Source organism: Plecotus auritus, assembly GCF_963455305.1.
Source record: "Plecotus auritus genome assembly, chromosome: 1".
Taxonomy (NCBI): Eukaryota; Metazoa; Chordata; class Mammalia; order Chiroptera; family Vespertilionidae; genus Plecotus; species Plecotus auritus.
The window spans coordinates 223,626,420-223,650,295 of NC_137770.1; the positions used below are offsets into that span (position 1 = coordinate 223,626,420).

General features: G+C 39.0%; 1 protein-coding gene across 4 annotated transcripts in view; it reads right to left on the bottom strand.

Moving 5' to 3' along the window:
- Positions 1–23,876, bottom strand: part of WDR19 (WD repeat domain 19) — a 79,523-nt gene that overhangs the window by 49,095 nt on the left and 6,552 nt on the right. For 3 of the 4 annotated variants that reach the window (XM_080681425.1, XM_080681423.1, XM_080681424.1), the window contains exons 5-17: positions 22,643–22,758; positions 18,673–18,788; positions 16,137–16,217; positions 14,795–14,907; positions 14,347–14,520; positions 11,442–11,512; positions 10,820–10,992; positions 10,615–10,729; positions 8,421–8,527; positions 7,616–7,738; positions 3,649–3,798; positions 1,180–1,327; positions 849–1,053 (exon numbers count right to left, since the gene is read on the bottom strand). In XM_080681425.1, coding sequence (XP_080537551.1) covers positions 849–1,053; positions 1,180–1,327; positions 3,649–3,798; positions 7,616–7,738; positions 8,421–8,527; positions 10,615–10,729; positions 10,820–10,992; positions 11,442–11,512; positions 14,347–14,520; positions 14,795–14,907; positions 16,137–16,217; positions 18,673–18,788; positions 22,643–22,758 — 1,692 coding nt within the window. The remainder of the gene's footprint in view (positions 1–848; positions 1,054–1,179; positions 1,328–3,648; positions 3,799–7,615; positions 7,739–8,420; positions 8,528–10,614; positions 10,730–10,819; positions 10,993–11,441; positions 11,513–14,346; positions 14,521–14,794; positions 14,908–16,136; positions 16,218–18,672; positions 18,789–22,642; positions 22,759–23,876) is intronic. The other variant, XM_080681426.1, reaches the window with a different exon arrangement.

Consider the following 23,876-nt stretch of genomic DNA (forward strand, 5'->3'; position numbering starts at 1 on the left):
TTCTCTCTCATCATTGATGTTTTTATCTCTCTCTCCCTCTCCCTTTGTCTCTGAAATCAATAAAGAAAGAAAGAAAGAAAGAAAGAAAGAAAGAAAGAAAGAAAGAGAGAAAGAAAGAAAAAGAGAAAGAAAGAGACATCAATGATGAGAAAGAAACATTGATTGGCTGCCTCCTGCACGCCCCTTACTGGAGATCAGCCTGCAACCCAGGTATGTGCCCTTGATTGGAATCGAATACGGGACCTTTCAGTCCACAGGCTGATGCTCTATCCACTGAGTCAAACCAGCTAGGGTGGGAAAGACACTTTTAAACAGGGCAAGTATGAGGAGCTCAGGGACTCCCAACTACATCCGACTAGTAGGCAGTGCTAAACAGAGGTTCAAGTCAAAGATGCACATTTGGAGTCAGCCTTGAAGAGATGGTACTGAAGCCATGTAAGCAGAGAAGATTCACTCAGGAAAAAGCATGAGAGTCAGAAGAGGACCCTCCCTGAGGAGCAGCAGCAGCAGCTGAGAGATGGTGGGAAGCATTAGAACCCCAGAGGAACTCACAGTGGCCCTAAAATGTAAGAGAAAAAGGCAGGAAGAGGAAATCTCAAGCAAGGCCAAACCAAACTTTATAAGGATGAAAGTCAGATGTTGTTGAAATAACAATAACTGCACTATTTCCGAAGGGCATAAAGCACTGATATTTCACCAGGACTTTCTTTAGAATTCATACACATTCTCATATCCATGATCTTACCTGAGCCTCACAAAAATCCTGTGAAGTAAACGAGGTAAGTGCTATCATCTCCTTTACAACCCCAAAAGCAAGCGAGCTCCGTGAGAAGTTTTTAAAACCCTACCTTTTCAGCACTAAGGTCTGTGTCAGCATTTGCCTCAGCTCATTAGGCCCCACGTCTTTTAAATTGTTGAGGAAGCTGTGAGTGTCGAGGTAGACATTGTTTATTTGTCCACTCTGTGTCTGGCAGGTCAGCTCTCCATTATATAACAGCAAAGGTTTATGAGAGAAGGGAACTTTGGTGCCATCAGCCAAAATGACCTTGGATCCTACATTATAAAACAGACATCTTAATGCTGAAAGGTAATACTCAGCACAAACATCAGAAAGGAATTTTCATTTCATTGCAATGGAAATTGATTTATCAACAAATGTACAAAAAGGTGAGTAAGTACCTTGTATAGTGTTCCTGTGAAAGACATAGGTGTACGCCTTATCATCATCATAAGCAATAAAAACACCTTTATCCAATGGCCAGTTTTCCCAAAGTACACCTTTAATGGTTGGTGAAAAATCTGGAATCTCATACGTAGCATCATTAACCTACAAAACAGGATTTAAAGTTTTGCCCCCAGTCTATACATAAATCATTATCATTTGCAGTGGCAGGAGCCTGTCTGTAGCCTTAGCTGGCATAGCTTATGGATCCATACTCACCCCACAACACTCCAACCATTCCAATATTAGGTCTGGCTTGAAAAAAAAAAAAGTTATATGGAAAATCAAGGGTTTTATCTAAAATTTGGTGAATTTGCAGGCAAAACTACAAGTCTGTGCACAAAGCTTCACGTTAAGAAAAAAAAAAGCCTCCTTCTCCTTCCCTTCCAAGCTGGCCCCACTCAGAGAAAGAAGACTGGGTATTATTTAAAAGAGGAATTTACTCCTGTGGGCACAACACTCCCCTCTGGTATCTTGCCCAACCACTTAAAATTCTAGCCTACCAAAGAAACCTTAATTTGAGTAAAAGCAAACACCCACCCACATGTTGGAGGAGGGAGAGCACATGCCCTCATGGAGTCATTCTTTGTGTGGATTTTGTTTGACAAGGTTGTTTTTTCTTTTTTAAATAAATCTTCATTGTTGAAAGTATTACATATGCCCCTCCCCCTCCCATTGCCCTCTCCCCTCAAGGTTATTTTTTCTTAATACCTGAGCTGCAGGTTAGAGCTGGAAAAGGGAGTGGGGATGAGCAGCAATAAGAGAGAGAATTCCAGATTTGAGGGGTTTAAGGGTGGGAAAGAGGGCAGGGCTTTAACCAACATATGCTAACTAGCTCCTGTGCCTGATAACATGGAAAGATTAACTCACTGATACCTCAGTCCAACTCTATGAAGGAGGTCATACTGGCCTCTAAGAGAAATTACCAAGGAACGGAAAACTGTAAAAAGAGAAAGATGTAGCAATGTGTTTAGGCAGGTCTTGCTCTTTGCCCTTTCCCTGTAGTCAGACCCAGTTCTGACTAACTCCTGTCAGATACCCGATGTCCCTGGACCCCTCTGTGTACCCTCAGTAGCAGTTCCCACCTGTGGCGAACCCACGCGGGGAAGCTAGGCAGCTCTGCTTCCTTAGGCCTGTTACAGAAACGAAATCTGTACCAGACTGGATTTCCTTATCGTGTAGAGGGAACTCAAGGTTATCTTTATATTTATGTCATTTTCCCTCATTGGTTTGTGACCGGGAGAGAAATGTGTTGAGTAAGAACCAGCATATTAGAGATTTTGCATAAATAATCCAGTCACTCCTGTGGTAACCCGTTATATTTGTCAAAGAAAAAAGAGAAGGGAAGGGAAAGTAAGAAAGAAAGAAAGGGAAGAGAGGTAAGAGAGAGAGGGAAGTGCATAGTGAGGAGAAAGCTGTCTTCACTGGAATGTGTCTTCTCTAAGGTAAAGCAGATGTCTGGGAATGGCTACTAAAGATGGGCCAAGAGCAGCTGTAGGCTTATGTAAACTGTGAACAAATTAAAGTATTAGCTGGATATAAAAAATTAATGAAAATTCCAAGTATCTATATATATAAAAGCCTAAGCGACTGTTATGACCTAATGACCGGTCGACCAGTTGCTATTATGTGCACTGACCACTAGGGGGCAGATGCTCAATGCAGATGCTGGTGGTCAGTGCACTCCCACAGCCAATCTCCCATGGCAGCCAACATCCCCCTGGCCGGCAAACCTCCCACAGTCCCTCTCCCCATCTGCCAGGCCTGTCCGGCAGCCGGCCTGGCCCCGATTGGGACTGGGCGAGATGGCCCCGATAGCTGGCCAGGCCTAGGGACCCCACCCATGCACAAATTTCGTGCACCGGGCCTCTAGTAGTAAATAATGTAAAAACACAGTTCCTTTTTTCTAAATCTATTTTCAAAAAACTTAAGGATGTGCAAAAATATGAGTTAACTGAAAATGGTCTATCTGTTTTTAATCATCTAATACGAAAACACGTTTTCTTTGTATTCAGGACCTTAAGGGAAGAGGAAAATCAACTGAGGTGAAGGAAGGACAGGGTCTAGTCCCAGCCCTCTGGGGCTTATTGCACATCTGGAGAGAAAGTCATGTACATGCTGATACACTATAAAATTGCACAATAAAGAAGGTTAAAAGTAGTACAGAATATAATAACTATTTTTTCCCTAAAATATCTCTCTGGGGCTGACATAAAAAATTGTAGCATAATGGGAAAAGATTCCTTGATGTGAACAGTCATGAAATGGATCACAAACATGGTATCACAGACATAATAACAAAGTACGATAATCCTTGGCTCTGCTTACGAGAAAATGATTTTATATATAAAATATGTTTAAAAAATACTTTTCTTCATGTGTTGCATAATTTAAAAAACAAGCAGTCAAAGCTTTTCTAGACTTACTGGACAGTAGACAAATCCATCACATTTTTCATCAATGAAAACTAATGTGGTCCCATTGGGGTCAGGGAAAATCCTTTTCACACTGACAGGATGTCGATAATCATTAACAAACTGCCAGTCTTCAATGTAGAAATACTGGATGACACCAGTCTACAAAAAAAAAAAAAAAATCCAGTCAAGAAAATACTTTCAACATTTATGTTAAACATACTTTCTAATATGAAGAGAAAAATGTCATATTTCTGATGAAGAAAGAGTCTAAGAATAGTATTTACAATATTTGCAATATACAGGCAGAAGAAAATAAAACAAATTGTCTTTTCATTCTCTTAGTAGTGTCTTTCAGATACTGTTATTTTATTTTATTTTATTTTATTTTGATGAAGTCCAATTTATCAATTTATTCTTTTATAGACTGTGCTTTTGGTATCATGTCTAAAAAATCTTTGCCTAACCCAAGGTTACAAAATTTTACTCCTGTTTTCTTCTAGAAAATTTAAAGTTTTATGTTTTACATTTGGGTCTGTGACCCACTTTATAGAATGTATAAAGAACTCTCAAAACTCAGTAATAAGAAAATAAACAAGCCAATTAAGAAATAATAAAAAAATACGAACAGACACTTCACTAAAGAGAAACAGATAGCATATAAGCATATGAAAAGATGCCTCTACATCATTAGTCCATTAGTGAAATGCAAATTAAAGTCACAATGAAGTACCACTGCACACTCATTAGAGTGGCTAAAAGTAAAGAGTGACAGTATCAGGTGTTTGTGAGGATGTAGAGCAGGGGTAAGGAATCTCCAGCCCTCGGGCTGTATAAGACCCACGAAATCATTTGGTCTGGCCCTGCCAAGGCATCAGGGGTGAGTTCATTAAATGACCAAAGATAGCAGGCTAATTTTTAAGTTGATAATTTTGTATGGCCCTCGAATCTATATATATATAAACCTAAGCAACCGGCTGACCAGCTGACTGGCCAGTAGCTATGATGCGCACTGACCACCAGGGGGCAGACACTCAATGCAGGAGCTGCTGAGCTGTGGTCACTTGGCAGCAGTGGTTCTCAGGTGATGCACCCGGAACCAGAAAGGAGAGAGTCCGATTTTGGGGTGTGTCACCCGAGAACCACTCTCTCACAATCCAGGGTGCCTCGGGGAATGTTGGAGAGCTGGTTTTGGTCCGATCTTCATAAGCCAGACTGAGGGACCTTACCAGTGCACAAATTTGTGCACCGGGCCTCTAGTGATGCTATAAATATCCAAATGGCCCTTGGCAGGAAAAAGGTTCCCCAACCCTGATGGAGAAAACACTTATATACTGTTGATGGGAGTGTAAAATGGTACAACCAAGTCAGAGAAGTTTGTCAATTTCTCAAAAGATTAAACATACACAAGCCATATGATGTAGCCATTCCACTTCTAGGTGTTTTTATCTAAGATAAAAGAAAGCAGCCCTAACTGGTTTGACTGAGAGGATAGAGCGTTGGCCTGTGGACTGAAAGGTCCCAGGTTCAATTCCGGTCAAGGGCATGTACCTTGGTTGCGGGCACATCCCCAGTGTGGGGTGTGCAGGAGGCAGCTGATCAATGTTTCTCTCTCATCGCTGTTTCTAGCTCTCTATCCCTCTCCCTTCCTCTCTGTAAAAATCAATAAAATATATTTTTAAAAAAAGCATATGTCCATACAAAGGCTTGAACACAAATAATTATAGCAGCTTTATTTGTAAATACCCCAAACTGGAAACATCATCAATATCCATCCATAGGTTCATGGATGAGTGAATTATGACATATGCTGACTATGGACTATTACTCAGCAAGAAAAAGGATGGAACTATTGAGACAAACACCAACATGGATGAATCCCAAAATAATTATACTAAAGCCAGACAAGAAGGAGTACCTATTATGTGATTCCATTTACATAAAGCTCTAGAAAATACAAACTAATTTATAGTGACAAAGCACTAAGTGGGGAGGGGTGGGAAGGAGGGATTGAGAAAACTTTTGAAGGTGATAGATATGTCCATTATTTTGATTGAGCTGATGGTGTTTCACAGATGCATACATATGTCAAAACTTAACTTTAACATGTGTAGTTTATTACTAATTATACTTCAATAAAGCCTCAATATTTTCAGATTCACAAGAAACAAAATTTTGTAACTATGTATGGTGACGGATGTTAACTAGGCTTACTGTGACGATCATTTTGTAATATATATGAATATCAAATCATTATGTTGTGCACTTAAACTAATATAATGTTATATGTCAATTATACTTCAGTTACAAAAAAGAATGAGACAGATAAATACTGCCTATTGACAGGCGACTGCACTTTAAGTTCTTACTTCAAAGTGCCTGTGGCAGAGTGGAAAGAGTACATTTTCCATCAGGAAATCTTGCTTGGCCAAGTTCCACCTCTGTCACAGACTTAGTGACCTCTCAATCTTCAGTGTCCCCATCTCTGAAATGTCCCTGCTTATTTTATATAGTTAATGAGATGAGTGAGATCAGGCTTTATAATGTTAGGTGTCATGCAAACGTATGTATTTAATGTTATTTACCACATCACTCACTACTTCACTGGATACACCAGACCTACCCTACTGGTGTAAATTAGCACAAAGACTGATTATTTTCAACTTATAAAGTCTCTCAATGGCAATAAGCATGCTTTAAGACATGCTCTTTTTAAAAAACAACTTAATGAGAGAAAATGGAAATAGTGAATAATTGTTCTTCTCATAAAAAACAATACCTTTTCTTCTACCAACTTTACTGAATTTAGAGACTGAACAAGATAACAGGTATGACATGCTTTGAAAAATATTTGAAAATGTTTTTACAAATAATAGATGCTATTACTGTAACTATGCTTTATGCTCATGTGGCTAACATAATACTTAGAGGTACAGGGTATTGATGGTTCAAAGGACCAAAAGACTGAAGTGGGATTCTCAATATTCCGTTAATTTTAATACTTAGTAAATGCCTTCTAAATGTAGGCACTGGAAATCTAAAGTTGAACGAAGTGTCTTATATTTGTCATCAAATTAAGTCCTTAAAGCATCTGGATAAGGAAAATGAGGCTTGGAGGGGTTAAAGAGCACCAAGCAAGTAAAAGAACTAATATTTACATTCAGATTTTTTTTTTAATATTTTATTGATATTTCACAGAGAGGAAGGGAGAGGGATAGAGAGCTAGAAACATCAATGAGAGAGAAACATCGATCAGCTGCCTCCTGCACACCCCCCACTGAGGATGTGCCCGCAACCAAGGTACATGCCCTTGACCGGAATCGAACCTGGGACCCTTCAGTCCGCAGGCCGACGCTCTATCCACTGAGCTAAACCGGTTTCGGCAACATTCAGATTTTTTACACTCCATAGTTTTCCCTTTTTGCTGTGCTCTCAAAATTGCTTATAGTCACAAAAGCACTTAATACTAGCAAATCATGCCACCTCTGTGCTCTATTTATTTATGTCAATATTATAGTTATATATTTTTATGTATTATGTTATACAGGGTGTCCCAAAAATATGTGTATGCACTTTAACAGCTGATAACTCAATTGTGAAAATAAAATGTGTTTTAATAAACACTACCTTTATAATTATTCAAAGTGTGTATATAGCCCTAGCTGGTTTGGCTGAGTGGATAGTGTCAACCTGCAGACTGAAGGGTCCCAGGTTCGATTCCAGTCAAGGGCACATGTGGGCTCCATCCCCAGTAGGGGTCTTGCAGGAGGCAGCTGATCAATGATTCTCTCTCATCATTGATGTTTCTATCTCTCCCTCTCCCTTCATCTCTGAAATCAACAAAAATAGATAAAAAAGTGTGTGTATACATTTTTTGGAACATCCTATATTTATATACATATACATGATAATTATATTATATTACAAAGTAAAATCTAGAAATTGCCCCGTGTTCTATATTAAAGAAGACAATACGTACATCAGTGCCATAGATGAGGAAATCACCAGTTAAGGCATGACATAAAATCCGGCACTTATCATCCACTGCTGGGAAAAGTCGAGTCTCACGCTCTTCTTGAGTATCCAAGAGTTCACTTTCTATCTAAAACAAAGAATTAGCAGTGGCTCGTAGGGGAGGATCTTTTTCTTAGGTTCAATTAAACATTCAGACTCAGCAGACTACACAGGCCAGTTTACTCAGAAAGGCATCAGGCAGGAAGCACGGCTTATGAGCAGGGCAGCATTGGACACCCCACTTTAGTGGGAACACAGGCTCTGAAGTTGTCTAGTGGCTATTCTCTGGCTTCTCAGAAGTAAAGAGCCAAGAATAGATGTGGAAGATGCCCTGGTTTGGAAGCCCCATATTCCAGGGCCAATATCTCTTGAACAACTCAAGAGGCATAGCTTCAAGGACCCCCGCAAGCAACATGCCTAAATATATGAGTCAGTGCATTCCAGGAGGCCCAGATGTATGGCGTTCCCATCAGTTTTTATAGTTCACTTATGGTTTCTACATACAGTTACCAACAGGGTCATTTTTACCATTAGCAATGTTGTAAGTAGCACAGGTGATAAACTTCTGGGTTTCTTGGGAATAGAGCTAGAAAGCTAACTGAACATCTCCTGCAGAAGGGTCAAGATTTTTGTTACTCCTTTATCCATACCTGGCTTTCCAGCTAGTCTGTACAAGGTTGCTTCCTGACCGAAGTTTTTAATAAGACGGCTGTTCATCGTCATCACTAGGTTAACTGAGCAGGCCTCCGGGACATCAAAATTATACTTACCAAGTGTAACTGGACTTTGCCTTCAAAAAGAGCAGCAGCATAGTCTGAATGAAGGCAAACACTGGCTACTGTCCCCAGATATTCCACATCTTTCAATTTTTTCACACCTGTAGCAATGAAAACGAACACATTAAAATATGAATAAAATTATATAAAGATTTGCAAATAATGTTCACCTTTGCAAGGATATTCTGAACCTAAAATTTTTATTTTAGCCACGCTAAAGAAAATGGTTGTCATATAAATTTGCCTTCCAGAATTCTATAATGCTTTCCATGAAACAGTAATCAAAAATAAAATCACATGCAAAACAAATGTTAAACCTTAGTGACAATAAGCTTAATGGTGTCTTCTATCTGAGAATAATTCTCAGGCTTGCTCTATTGCTGAGGGATGTCTGACCTCCAGTGAGGGATAGGACTGGGTGGGAGGGGGAAGGAGGGGAAAAGCAAGGCTCCCTTCAGATGCTGATGGTCATTATCCAAACAATAAAATCAGAGAGGAAACCAGCTTTTATTAAGTACCTACCAGACTAAGGAGTACCTAAGAAAGTCATTGTGCAAAGGTAGATACCACTTATCTATCTGTCTGTCTGTCTGTCTATCTATCTATCTATCTATCTATTTATTTATTGTGAATCCGAATCTGATGTTATCTTTCCCATTGATTTTTAGAGAGTGGAAGGAAGGGGGAGAGAGAGAGAGGGAGAGAGGGAGGGAGGCAGGAAGGGAGGGAAGGAGGGGGAAGGGAGGGAGGGGGAGAGAGAGAGAGAGAGAGAGAGAGAGAGAGAGAGAGAGAGAGAGAGAAAGAGAAAGAGAAAGAGAAAGAGAGAGAGAGACATCAATGTGTGAGACATATGATCAGTTGCCTCCTACACTCCCAGACAAGGCCGGAGATTGAGCCTACGTTGACCAGAATCAAACCCGCAACCCTTCAGAACATGGGCAGAGGCTCTATCCACTGAGCCAAACTGGCTAGGATACACTTTTATTTAATTTTCCACATGACCCCTTATAAGGAGAGGAATCCTCATTCTCCATATAAGTAACTCAAGGCTCAGAGGGGTCAAGAATTTTGTCTGCAGTCATTTAGTTAAAAGAGGCAGAAGGGGAATTTAAATCCCGGGCCTAATCCTAAAGGTCATACTCTATCCCTTGTACCAGTGGTCGGCAAACTCATTAGTCAACAGAGCCAAATATCAACAGTACAACGATTGAAATTTCTTTTGAGAGCCAAATTTTTTAAACTTAAACTTCTTCTAACGCCACTTCTTCAAAATAAACTCGCCCAGGCCATGGTATTTTGTGGAAGAGCCACACTCAAGGGGCCAAAGAGCCACATGTGGCTCACGAGCCGCAGTTTGCCGACCACTGCCTTATACCATGCTGTCTTCACTATAAAGGTAAAGAGTAAAACCTTTCCCAAAATTATGCAAAATTTTTAGAGGAATCATAAAACCTTTCAATCTAAGAAATGGATGTTTGAAGAAAAATATAAAAGAAAAACTTGGTCTTTAAAGAAACTTTTAATGTGTAATTGTACCCCACATGCCAGGCCATCTGCTCATCTCCACAAGTTAGATCTTCTGCTTTTCCCCTAACAAAGCTCTATTAACCAACAAAGCTATGTTAACCTACCAGTTCCCTTGTAGTCATAGAATGCTTAAGGTTTAGACTGCGGGACTCAAGGAGACTGCCATGGTTCCTGGGTCAAACAACATTTTGGGAAAACTATAGATAACATCTCAATTCAATGTATATGATGCTTCATAGAGAAAGTAATGGTCACAGGACAATAATTTACAAGCTTACTTTGCAAAAAACAAGACCAAGACCACCCCTGATGCATGTGACCTTCTGATAGTGCCTTAGAATCTACTTGGAGACCTTATCAAGAGACCAGAAGACCTAAGGAATTTGCCCTAACTCTCCCCCCTGGCCCCCCAACTCCCCTTCTCCAGCTTAAAAATCCTTAACTTAGTTCAGCAGGTAAGATAGAGTTGAGGCATTGATAAGTCTCATATCTTCTTGATTGGCACCTTCTTGATCAATAAATCTTTCCTTACACCAAACTGACATTTTGATTTTGGCATTTTGAAGTGTAAGGCACATGACTCAGAGTCTGATAACAAATACTTTCCAAATAAGATCAGAAACTATATGCTAGATAAGAAAACAACTGGATTTAGACTTGCCATTCTCTCCAAGGACATAAAACCAAGCTCGATTATTCATTCCCACAGCCAGATGATAAAGTCCTACTGCTACAAAGTTGGGTTCCACATCAACAGAAACTGTGATCGGTAGTTCCTATAATATAGAAAAGTAACTAGTAAATGAACTGCTATAACTGCTTTGATTTTATTAATATATAAAATAAAAATAACAGCATTTTCATACTCCTTCAACAGGGTTGGCTACGGTGACTTCAAGGAGGGAGGTGAGATATGCAATCCTTGTGCTGCAGGCATCCCCAAGTATGGGAAGCTTGGTCAGGAAAACATGCAGTGAGCCCCTTTGGGTAGACAATGCCAGCAACTGGCCATCATCTGTCCAGGACAAGGTACTCAACCCTGGAATAATTGATAAAACAAAGAATTATTCAAAAACAAATATACTGTTGCAGGCAAAAAAGCAAATGTTTTTACTTAAGCTTCCAGAGGCATACAAATCTCCAAATGTTTTCTTTAAAAGTTTAAAGTCTTTATTTAGACGTGGAAATTCGCAATGGATTGACATATGAACATGAGCACCAACTCATTCAATACTGGCTTAACGGGAAAATATATAATAATTTAGATTTTACAATTGGAATTGGGATAAAATGCACTATAACTCTTTGGATCAAAGTGGACTTATATCCTTCTAGTCAAGGAGTATGACTTAATGAAATTACTAAAATAAGGAGGCTATTTTCGGGAACTCTAGTGGAGGGTGCTAATTGTATTCCTCCTACAAAAATGAACACAATACACTGTAATTGGAATGATAAAATGTCAATCAGTTTCAGAAGAATTAATACCTTTAATTTCATCATCCAGGTTGATTATAGCATACATGTCTTTTAATTCTGCCAAGTCATGGATTTTAACGCTGAAAAATAAAAAAATTTAAACACAAGCTCTAAGTTAAATGGTTTTTGTTCATGAACAATTACAAGCTATACATGTTTATTATAGTCTATTTATAATCAACAGACCACTTCAAACAGAATGCAGAAATCTCATCACATATAAGAACTTACTTTTCCCCTTTATATTGTAGTTGTCATATGTATTGCATCTTCATGCAATGAACACACTCAGACAATATATAATACTTGCTTTCAGTAGCCACATATAAAGATTTCAAAATTTAAAAATAGCCCATTATATCTACCCAGCTATTTACTATTTCTATTCTCGTCCTTCATTCTTGATGTCCCAAATTTCCTTCAGTCATCTGTTCTCTCCTACATGAAGAACTTCTTCAGCAATTCTTTTTTTTTTTTACCCTCCAGTCTGCAGGCCAACGCTCTATCCACTGAGCCAAACCAGGTAGGGCCATCTGAGAATGTTTTTTATTTCCCCTTTCCTACTGATGGATATTTTCACTGGATATAGAATTTCAATTGATAGTTCTTTTCTTTTGGCACTTTAAGAATGTTGTAATGTTTCCTTCTTCTGTTGAAAAATCCACGGTTATTCAAAATGTTGTTCACTGGCAGCTTTCAAGATTTTTTTCTTAATCTTGGTTTTTAGCAGTTTGTTTATGATGTATCTGGGACTAGATTTATTTGGATTTATCCTTTTGGGGATTTGCTGAGCTTCTATAATACATAGGTTTATGTCTTTTGCCAAATGGAGAAGTTTCCAGCCATTATTTCTAAGATTTTTATGGCACAAATGTTAGACCTTTTGGTACAATTTCACAGGTCTCTGAGGCTCTGTTCATTTTTTCCAATCTAGTTTTCTTCTGTTTTGAGATTAGATATTTCTATTGGTCTATCCTCAAGTTCACTGACTCTTTACTCTCCTTCTCCTTTTAAGTACACTGCATTAATTATATTTTTCAGTTCTTAACTTTCCATTTGGGTTTTCTTTATAGGTTCTATTTCTTTTCTGAAACTGTTTCCATTTTGTTTTGCAAATGCTAGCTAGCCCTTACCTCTTAAAACATTTTTATAATAGCTGTTATCTTCATCCTCTTGACCCTGGCGTCTTTTAATTGCCTTTTCACAAGTGAGTTGAAAATTTTCTCATTCTTCATATGTCAAGTAATTGTGGGTTATATTATGGACATTTTGAATATTATGTTATGAGATTCTGTGATTGTTTGATTGTTTAAATCCCATGGAGAGGGTTAATTCCCCCCCCCCCCCGCCACCACCACCCCGCCCCTTTAAAGCAGGCAATCAACCCAAATGGGCTAGGCCACAAGTTTAAACGAGCCTTCTGGGTTATGGTTTCAATGTCAGTTCCATTTTCAAAGCCTTTGCAGTGGTATTTGGATATGTCGCTATATGGCCCACTCAGTGACCACTATAGGACTTGAACTATGATCTATCCCTTAGTTCAGTTCTCAAAGTCTTTGGTATATGTTTAGAGTGAGATACATATACACGGCTCAGGGTAAATCTGGGAGTTCATAAATATCTTTATAGGGTTATTTTCCAGAACTCCTCCCTCTCCGGGATCTACCTGGTATTTTTCCAGCTTCATGAGGGCTCCCCTTTTTGGTCCTCCAGCTGGAAGCTGGGGCTCTAGTTACCATATTCTGCCTTGTATTTCCCACAACTGCATCTGCATCTGTGACCAAGCAGGGGGAGGACAGAGAGAAAAATAAGCAACAGGGGTTTGCCCCACCTTCTTGGCATTATAGCTCCCCCAAATGGAGAGGAAGGTTACCCTCCATCAGTTGCTGCCACTGCCATGGTGAGATTGCTTGATTGCTCGGCATGAGAAAACAAAGAACAAAAAAGAAAATTGGGGGATTTCCCCACCTCTCTCTGAGTGTTAGGAGTTCTTTCCTGCAACTTGAGCCAGCACTAGAGAGCTTCTCTTAGAGCTCCTCTGTCTATCCTCTGTGCCTTCTTCTGGATTTCAGGCTGTCTTGAATCCTGAGACTGGGAGACAAATGGGAGACTCATCACTGGTTCAGCTGTACTTCAAATTCTGGTATCCTTCGTCAATCCGCCTGCTACTATTTACTTTCAGAGTCCTTAAATAGCTGTTCTATGCATTCTGTTGAGGTTTTATAGCCGTATTCAGTGAGAGAGAGGGGGTGGAGCTTATTCCATGTTACCTAGAACTTCCTATTTTATTTTTAAGACTGATTTTCAAGCATACTCCATTTTAGGTTTTATATTTAGTATTAGAGGCCCAGTGCATGAGATTCATGCACTGGGGGAAAGGGGGTCCTTCAGCCTGGCCTGCACCCTCTTGCAGTCTGGGAGACCTTGGGAGATGTCCGACTGACGGCTTAAGTGTGCTTCCCGTGGGAAGTGGGCCTAAGCCGTCAGTCAGACATCCTTAGCACTTCTCCGGAGGCGGGAGAGGCTCCGCCACCGCCACTGCGCTCGCCAGCCTGTGAGCCTGGCTTCTGGCTGAGAGGCATTCCCCCTGTGGGAGTGCACTGATCACCAGGGGGCTGCTCCTGCACTTAGCGTCTGCCCCCTGGTGGTCAGTGCGCGTCATAGCGACCAGTCATTCTGCTGTTCGGTCAATTTGCATATTAGCCTTTTATTATATAGGATATCTTTAGTATTTTAGGTTTTGCTGTGAGTGTTAAAGATAGAAGTAAAGGAGTCTTAGAAATTTCCATTGCAAACACGTCCTAAGAGTGAAAGAAAGTATGGTTGACAGATTCATTTTGGCTACCAAAGTCTTGTTTGATCTCTTGAATATTTCCTATATAAACTTTCCTGGGAACTTGTAAATATAACTTACCAGTTATCGCCACATGTAGCAGCTTTGTTAAGGGTCTGTGATATTGCAATACTGGTTAGGTTATCTTTATAATCACGAGCTTGAAATATCTCTAGACCAATCTCTCGAATATGAGTGGAAATGACCACAAAAATTCCATATGAAAAACCAACCATGATGTAGCCATCGCCATACCTATAGCAACAAAGGCAATAAATCAGTAAAAAGGGAGATTAACTGTCATTGAAAATACAGTACAAAAGCAAGTACCTTAAAACAAAGGAATTAGAGAATATAATTTATCAAAGGCCTATGTGCCAGATAACATATGCTAGGTAGTTTCACATACTAAATCATAGTCTGTAATCCAGAAAACTTTATATTAAGAAGTGAAAATTATATAGGCAAAATTTAAATATAATTAGTAAGGAAAAACATATAAAATTCTATGATGAACTTTTGTACATACCAACTATAGCAGACAATATTGCCATAGCTCTGCTTAAATTCCAGATCGACTGAGTTATATGGTTCATTCAAATTAAAAAGAAACAAAGTTTTCTTGCCAAGTACCACACTTATCTGCCAGAGAAGACCAAGAGATTATGAAATGAATTACTCAGTACTTCACGAAAAGACCAATAAGCAAATTCGAACAGATGAACATAATTTATGAAAACAAGCCAAATTTAGATGTGTTAAATATTATACTAGTAATTAGTAAGTGAACAATGTAGCTAAAAAAATAAATTTTACTAATATATAGTCTGGGAAGAATCCTTGGCTTTATACATATCTAATATATCCTTTGAAGTATAATAGATAGCTAGGTGGAGTAATTTTTAAAATTCTCTATACCTCTAATTCGAATACTATGCAATACAGGCCTGTAAGTCTGATATAGTTCCACTGAAATTGAATTCATATTTGGAATATAGAATCTTCCATCATAAAAGGTCATTCTCATTTTGAGTCATCTGGAATGATAGGTCCATACCCATGTGAATATTATAGATTGACTTTTTCTACCATCACTCTTTCCATCACCTGTAGGTCACTGGTCAATGTGGCTAGACTAGTGTCCCTCTGTTACTCACACAAGTCCATACTTAACTGTAATTCTCAGTGGAGGGTGTTGGGCAGGTAAAATAGTGTATTTTTTAATTGGGCTCATTAAGGGCTCATATATATATATATATACACACACACACATACACATACATACACACATACATACACACACACGTACATGTGTGTGTGTGTGTATATATATATATATATATATATATAATGAGACATTGATATATTTCCTTGATTCTATGATGAGATCAATTATAAGTCACTACCAATTTAATAATAGCTTTTAAAGAAATAGTAACATTATTTCATTTAAATGTAGACATATTGACTGTAAAAGCAGTCTAGATTTCAGGATATTAAAATGTTGCAGGAAAATAAATCTCTAAGATATTTTAAAAAAACAACTACAATTTCCAGAGCTCTCGTCACATCTGGTAGTAAAAATAAGAAATCATATAGAAATCAATACATCTATTTATAAAGGTACCCCCACTCTTTTTGTTACCACACCAACTGTATTAGGAAGATGGCTTCATTTGCTGTAATACCAGGTAGTCAGTAGCAGAAAAACAACTTTTAGGCCTGGGAGACTGAGCCTACCATTGGTTTAATAAGTGACAGACCATAATTTATTTATCACGATAGGTTCTGAGCCACCCTAGAAAAGGAGAGAGTGTATTCTACAAAATTATTAGCATAATTTGGGCATGCATTTGACTTAGAATTCTTACTGTGCTTTCAGCAGTAGAGGTGCGGTCGTCACTCCTCATCGTGGAAAACTGCATGTTGCCAGGCTCTGATTTCAATGGTGACTGCAGGGATGAAAATATTATCACTACAAATGAACCCAACACTCAAAGTCACTCTGAATAATAATAAAACAGGTACTTTGCTTTAATTTCTGTTATATGTTGGACTGATAACCTTAAATTCCCACTGCTACAAACATCTACAAATCCTAGATAAAATAGCTATCTCATTAAATGTATAGAGAAGCCTGAAAGAAGCTAAGGAAAATTTCCAAGGACCGTAAGTAAAGATCAAACTGAAAACGAAAGTGTGTGTAGAAACCGAGACTGCAGCTATCCAGAGCAGCTGGTACAAGGAGACAATAAGGAAGTGTATTTGATTTGGGCTGTGCTTTGGGTTAGAAAAAAAGTTGAAAAGGTTCTATTTTAACCAAAGACTTTACCTTCTATCCTCATTATGGTCTGAGATTCAAATTTATATGTGAGTGGTCTAGAAACTCTCTGCAGTGTTTTGCAAAAACAAATCCAAAGCCTCTTCCAATGGTGCAAAAATTTTCCACAGTAAAACCCTGAGAATATGAGCTCACAATTCAAAGTGAGGAAACTCACAAAGAAACAATGTACTAAGAGCAAGAGTTAGCAGATCTAAAAATAATTATCAGAGAGAGAGAGAGAAAGATCATAAAATAAATACTTTAAGATTAACTAAAGACATAAAATGACTCATGAGAAAAAACTTTTAAAAAATTGACAGATTTTTACAAGAACCACAAAGTACTTTCCAAAAATAAAAAGGATAGAGTCATTAAAATAAAAACTCAATGGGATAGACAGAAGATCAGATAAATTTGAAGAAACAATAAGTGAACTGATTTGACGTATTATCCAGATTACACAGCATGACAAAAAGAAACTATAAAAGTGAAATTAAGTGATATGAGAAGGTCCAACATATGTCTAACAGACACTCCAGAAGGACAGAAGAGACAGGGCAAGAAGTAATAGTCAAAGAGATAATGATAATGACTAAGAATCTTCCAGAGTTGAGGAAAGATAGCAATCTTCAGATTCAGGAAGCAAGACAGTACTCAGCAGGATAAAAAAAAATAAATCCACATAGACTTGGAGTGATCTGCAGAATAGTCAAAAGTCAAAACCATTCAGAAACCATACCAAATAAAGCAATGCCTTTGATGTATATTTTGTTTACCACAGGACAACTTAAGTAGTATGTCTAATTCTGGAAGCATACTTCTTAGCAATCAGAAATGGGAAGCTGTTATCTTATATGTAAACTAGAGGCACAGTGCACAAATTCATGCACCAGTGGGATCCCTCTGCCTGGCCTGCGAGATGGGGCCAAAACTGGCTCTCCGACATCCCCCGAGGGGTCCTGGATTGTAAGAGGGTGCAGGCCAGGCTGAGGGACCCCACCGGTTCCACAATCGGGGCTGGGGAGGGACGCAAGAGGTTGGTCAGCAGGGGAGGGACCACGGAAGGGCTCCCGGGCATGTCTGGCCCATCTCGTTCAGTCCCAATAGGCAGGACCCCAGCAGCAAGCGACTAGTCGACTGTCTGCCCCCTGGTGGTCAGTGCATGTCATAGCTAGTGGTTGAGTGGTCTTAGCATATCATTAGCATATTATGCTTTAGATGACCGGACACTTAGCATATTAGGCTTTTATTATATAGGATAACAGCTAAATGGTAGTGTCTTCCTGGGATGTTCTAATGAAAAATATTGTAAGGCCATGTCTTGATTCAGTGAGGAGGGGGAACAGAGTCTACTAATGATGTCTACATGAATATCAGGATGGGGAGCTCAAGCATCTAGTTAGCTGCAAAGTAGAATAATCAAAATTATGAGGTATTTTAGCAAATATTTTTTACACTATGTCAGATTAACCTTCCTTAAGAATCACTTGAATCATACTATGGTTCTGCCCAACATGGCTGAGTTACTTACTTCAGCCTAACTTTCAAAACTTTCCAGATATGGGGATCAACTTTTTCAGACTTATTTTCTGTAAATTTTCATCAAAGTCTATACCTTCAGCCAAGCCAATTTTGAGCAAGCCATAAACAAACTATAAGTTTTTCTTCTCATCTTTGTTCATGCTATTTTGCTCGGGTTGAAAGATACACATTGCTAAATGTCTTATGGTATCCACTAAAACAAGGTATAGCAGGATTCTTAGGTCTAACTATGAACAATTATATTATAAATATACATTTATAAAAGTTATTTCACAAATATACTGTCTGACTAACCACAGAGCTGACCTCCCATGCTAATACTAAACAATGGAAACATACAAAGGAGGATATTTGGATGAAGTAGTCATGTTAAAAAAAATGTCCTAATATGTAAAAACAAAAGTTTTTGATGTTTAAAATATGAAGTTCCTGTATACATCTCTCATATAGAGATTTAAACATTTATAGATTAGTCTGATAGACAAACATTACTTTAGGTAAAAACCTGAATATATCGAACCAAAGCGATGTTACAGTATTACCTGTCTTACTGTGTCACCTTCCTGATTACTAACTGTGATAATTTTATCTTCGCCTCCTAAAGCAAGCAGATTTTCTGTGCTCCAACATCCACATGTGATTCTCTTAGTATGTTTTCCTGGAAAAGAGATGACTTTTGTACAAACACATGGATTTCTCAAAAAAAAAAAAATTAAAACATCTGTAATGTCAATCTGAAAGCTTAGGTAATGTACCATGGAAATTAAACAAACAAGGAATTTAAAATCTTATCAAATCAGTTGTGTCTGACAAATATTATTTAAAATAGTTTATTACCAAGTTGTAAATCAAGATAATGGTATATAAGGGCAATAGTGTTCTCCAACATTTTCTGTGGATATGAGCAGTCGCCCTAAAATAAAAAGATATTCTACTCTTTGACAAGTTTATTTACTACATCACTGAACCTGAATGGTAATGCCGTATGACAAATAAATCCCAAAGCACTGAAGTTACCGTTACGATATTTAGCTTCGTGGTGTGGTGGACCCTTGGCTTTCAACATTCACAGCGTGGACTATTCATATATAACAAAAGGACACAGTGATTTGTGATAATACTGAGGTGCAAATATGAATGCACCTTAGGGAAACTTGTGTTAAGAACTGAGTCTCTTAGCTAGAGAGTGATATTAGATAAATACTAATGGCAGGATGCTTTTTTATTGAGCCTTCTAGCCAGTGGAAAAAATCACATGCTTGACACTGTGGGCACTTATTGAAGGTCCTGGAACAAATACTCAAGAGCACCAAGGTTAATTAAGTGTATATATTCTGAAGGCAGACAGCCTATATTTGAATTAGTGGCTCACCACTTACTGCGGAATCGTGGGTAAGTTACCTGACCTTTCTCTATTCCTTAGTCACACCATCCACAATCTGGGGATGATGGTAGGAGCTATCTCATAGGGCTGAGGATCAAACGAGTTACAGCACTTAGAAGAGTGTCGGGCATGTAAGAAGTGCTATAGAAGTGTTAGCGGTTTTAGCTGTTATTGAGAAGAGAGCACATTCCTTTTATTCTTTGTACCCCTTAGAGAACCTAATTCAGAACCTATGCAGAAAGCAGATTCTAAATAAATAGTTATAGAGTAGACATTGAGCAGGAGAGTGCCTAGTGTGTTGAAAGGCAGTGTGGCTGGAGGGAGGGAGCAGAGGGAGGGAGGAGAGAAGAGCATGAGATGAAGGCAGACAGTCTGCAGAAACCAGGACATGCAAGGTTTGGCTGGCCCTGTGAGGACTTTGGCTTTGACTCTGGGTGAGATGCAGAATGATTGGTAAGTTCTGAGCAGAAGCCTCACTCTGGGTCCTCGGCTGAGAATATTCTATAGCGGGGTAAGGCGTAAAGCATAGAGACCAATGAAGAGATTGCAGAAATTCAGGTGGAAGATGTTTCAGGCCCTTACCACGATGTGCTATGAAGAGGCTTCATTCTGGAGATATGTGAAAGTAGACTGTATAATTTTCTGGCAGGTTAGATACGGAGAGTATCAGAAAGAGAGAAGTCAAGGATAAGGCTAAGATTTGGCTTGAAGATCTAAAAGGAGGAAATATCCTTAATGATGAGAGGAAAACCTGTGGGTCAAAATGATTTTGGAGATATTAAATGTGCGGTGTATTAGACCTCTCATCAAAGATGTTGAGTAAGCAGTGGATGTATGAGTATAGAGCAGGGGTGGGCAAACTTTTTGACTCGAGGGCCACAATGGGTTCTTAAACTGGACCGGAGGGCCGGAACAAAAGCATGGATGGAGTGTTTGTGTGAACTAATATAAATTCAAAGTAAAGGAGCGGAGGGGAGAGCAAGAGAACGGATAGAACAGCCGGATCCGGCCCGCGGGCCGTAGTTTGCCCACGGCTGGTATAGAGTGTGAAAGGGATAAATAGGGGAGTTGTCAGGAGCAGACAATATTTCAAATCAGGAGATCAGAGCCCAAAAGTAAGCATTCAGAGAAGAGACTGAGGTACAGGATATGCTGCTGATCATAGGGTAAGGGACTTGGGTGGTACACTGGAACTGGAGATCCAAAGAGATGGGCATTAGGAAGGGAGTAAGGAGCACATGAAGAGAAAGCTGCCAAAGACAACTTTTTTCTACACCCAAGAAAGGGAGAAGGAAATCTCTTCTTGCTCCTCCTTCCTTTTGCTTCCAGGACTCAGAGTTTAGGTTAGCCTTAACATCTACAATAATAGTTAACACATTCTGTGTGCTTAACTTATTGTGTTCTGGTACTTTACATGTATTAAACTCATTTAATTAACATTAACTCATAGTTAATATATATGGTACTCAAGTTTGAGCCATGTTATTGGCAGACTGGTAATATCGAAACGGTAGTAAATGAAGTTTATGTACATGAGAACTACGCAAAGTGAGAACTGCTTGAATCTCGACTAGTTCAAGGAAACAAATCAGTGCAAGAGAAGACAAGGCCACAGATATTTAGTTACTGTAACACGCTGACAGATCATGCTACCATGGAGTAGTTATCTAAAATGAAGTGGCTTCGTTTTAGGAAAATAAGGTTTTTAAAAGGGAAAAAAGCAGAGCCACAAATCACAACCAACTCTGAAAGAGGCTATATATTTAACCCAAGATATGTAATCATCCTGAATCTTTTCAGGCCCATTTAACATAGTTAATAAATAAGACGGAGAGCAGAATCCACATTCATCTTAAATACAAAGATCACATATAGAATCATGTGTATATGACAAATACCTGACACAAAATAATCATGCTTTGACAAATTATTTTCTTAACTTCAAATGACAAAATAAGTAGTAGAATATACCTACAGATAAAATGAGATATAGAAAATGTCTAGCCGAAACCGGTTTGGCTCAGTGGAAAGAGCGTCGGCCTGCGGACTGAAGGGTCCCGGGTTCGATTCCGGTCAAGGGGATGTACCTTGGTTGCGGGCACATCCCCAGTAGGAGGTGTGCAGGAGGCAGCTGATCGATGTTTCTCTCTCATCGATGTTTCTAACTCTCTATCCCTCACCCTTCCTCTCTGTAAAAAAATCAATAAAATATATTTAAAAAAAAAAAAAAAAAGAAAATGTCTAACTGAAGTAAACTCGACTAATTTAAGATGGAGAAAATTGATTTTTATAACTCAAAAATTTTTAGTTTAATTTCCAAATGGATCAATGGCATTACTGCTTAGTTGCAGCACTAAAAATATTAGTATTAGTATACGTTCATGTGAAAAGAATTTAAAATGATTAAGTGCCCTTGGTTGAAAGGGACTTTCTCAAGTAGTTTGTAGGCACTCTATGTCCAGAGCTTAATTCCTTCATTAGCAGTAAGTTATACTTTTCCTGGCTATTTGGAGGTAATTAAGTCCACTGGTTTCACTATTTACCAGCATGTTACAATAATAGAAAAGAATGGATACTGTTTCCTCTTGTGTATTCAGAGGGCAGATGCTGAGTGACCAGAGGTTGAGAGAATCAGACTGAACCAAAAAGGCCAAAGAACCAACACACACAAACACTCTCAGGTCATACACCCTGAGGCAAATATAACTCATAGTCCACACCTGGGTTAAATTGGTGTTTGCAGAGAATGAGGGGTCAGAATTAGGAATCTGGATTATCCCCTGTCCAAGCAGTCACCAAAGGTTTTAGTCCGTCTACTAATGTGTTCATACCCATGTCCAGAGGTACAAAGTGGGAGAGAAAGGGACAGATGGAAGTCATGTCATTAATGCACTGGTGCCCAAAGACACAAGCTGACCTTGACCTTAGAGCAACCTATTGTATGTGGCCTAGGACACATTTAGTGGTCAGTGAAAAAGGATCTTCTAGTTTAGCTATATGTGAAGTTTGACAGGGGAGTCTTAATACTACAAAACATCCCTTGCGATATCAGGAAAATCAGAGGCAGTAAAATTTACATTTATGTAAAGCATCTCTAATATCTAACCGTGTTTCCAACTGTAACCTACCAAGGACAGGAATCTTTCGAGATGTCTGACGATTATAAATAAGCAAATTTCCTTTAACAGTTCCAGCAGCCAGGAAACTCCCAATTTTTGACCAAAGAAGGAAAGACATTTGATCCCTGTAACATTAAGATATAAATTACTAAACAATTCACAACCTCTAAGTAGTCCTTTTAAAATGTATTCGGGTTAGAAGAGGTCAATGGGGGGAGGGGAAAGGGAGGAATATGTAAATACTTTCAACAATAGATGTACATCCAAAGTGTAAAAGGACAGAGCAAGGAATGAAGGTTCTTAGACCCAGCAAGACTTTACATTGGGCGGGCAGTACCACCTGAGGGTGCATGCCTTGTGGATCACTTTGGGGGGTGTCAAGGGGAACTGCTAAGGTTATGTTTGGTCCTATTCTGCATGGCCACCTTGCTTCCTCTGGGTTTATTCCTTGGAAAATAAACTGGGAATGTATAGATTCATATTATGGTATATGTGCGATCTCTTCTTGCCCACCTGTGGGCCATATGAGGCATATATTACTTTTATACCCATTACACATAGATGAAGAAATTGAGGCTTACTCAGCGGCTAAGAAACTTATCCAAGGTCAGAACTGCAAAGTTTAAGTTGTAAATATTGACAAATTTTTCTTTTCCAATGAGAAAATGGTTTTAGCAGAGATCTTGTAATTTATTCTGTCTGCCTAGGATTTTTTCCACTTGAGAACTGCCCTCACCCTCACCCCATTCTTCATTTGGTGGAAGTATCAATCCGATGGCTCTGCCTACTCCACTCAGAGACCTTTTGAGGAACTGAGTGGACAGGGGTGATGTGATGGGAACATGCTCTTTTCTCTGGCATAACTTGCTGTGAAGAATGATATAAGCCAATAGCTGCTAGTTGCCATGGACAGTGTCTGACTTAGAATGAACAAAATATAGAGGAAGGAAGAGCCAAGAGATAGTCTTGAGCCCTGGCTGGGTAGCACAGTTGGAGCATCATCCCATGTACCAACCAGAAAGGTTGTGGGTTCCATTCCTGGTACGGGAGCAACCAATCGATGTTTCTCTCTTACATCGATGTTCCTCTCTCTCTCTCTCTCTCTCTCTCTCTCTCTCTCTCTCTCTCTCTCTCTCTCTCTCTCTCTCTCTCTCTCCTGAAACCAATAAAGACATATCCTTGGGTGAGGGTTAAAAAAAAAAATCTTGATTGCATCATCAGAACCCCTAGGTCCAGCCATGCC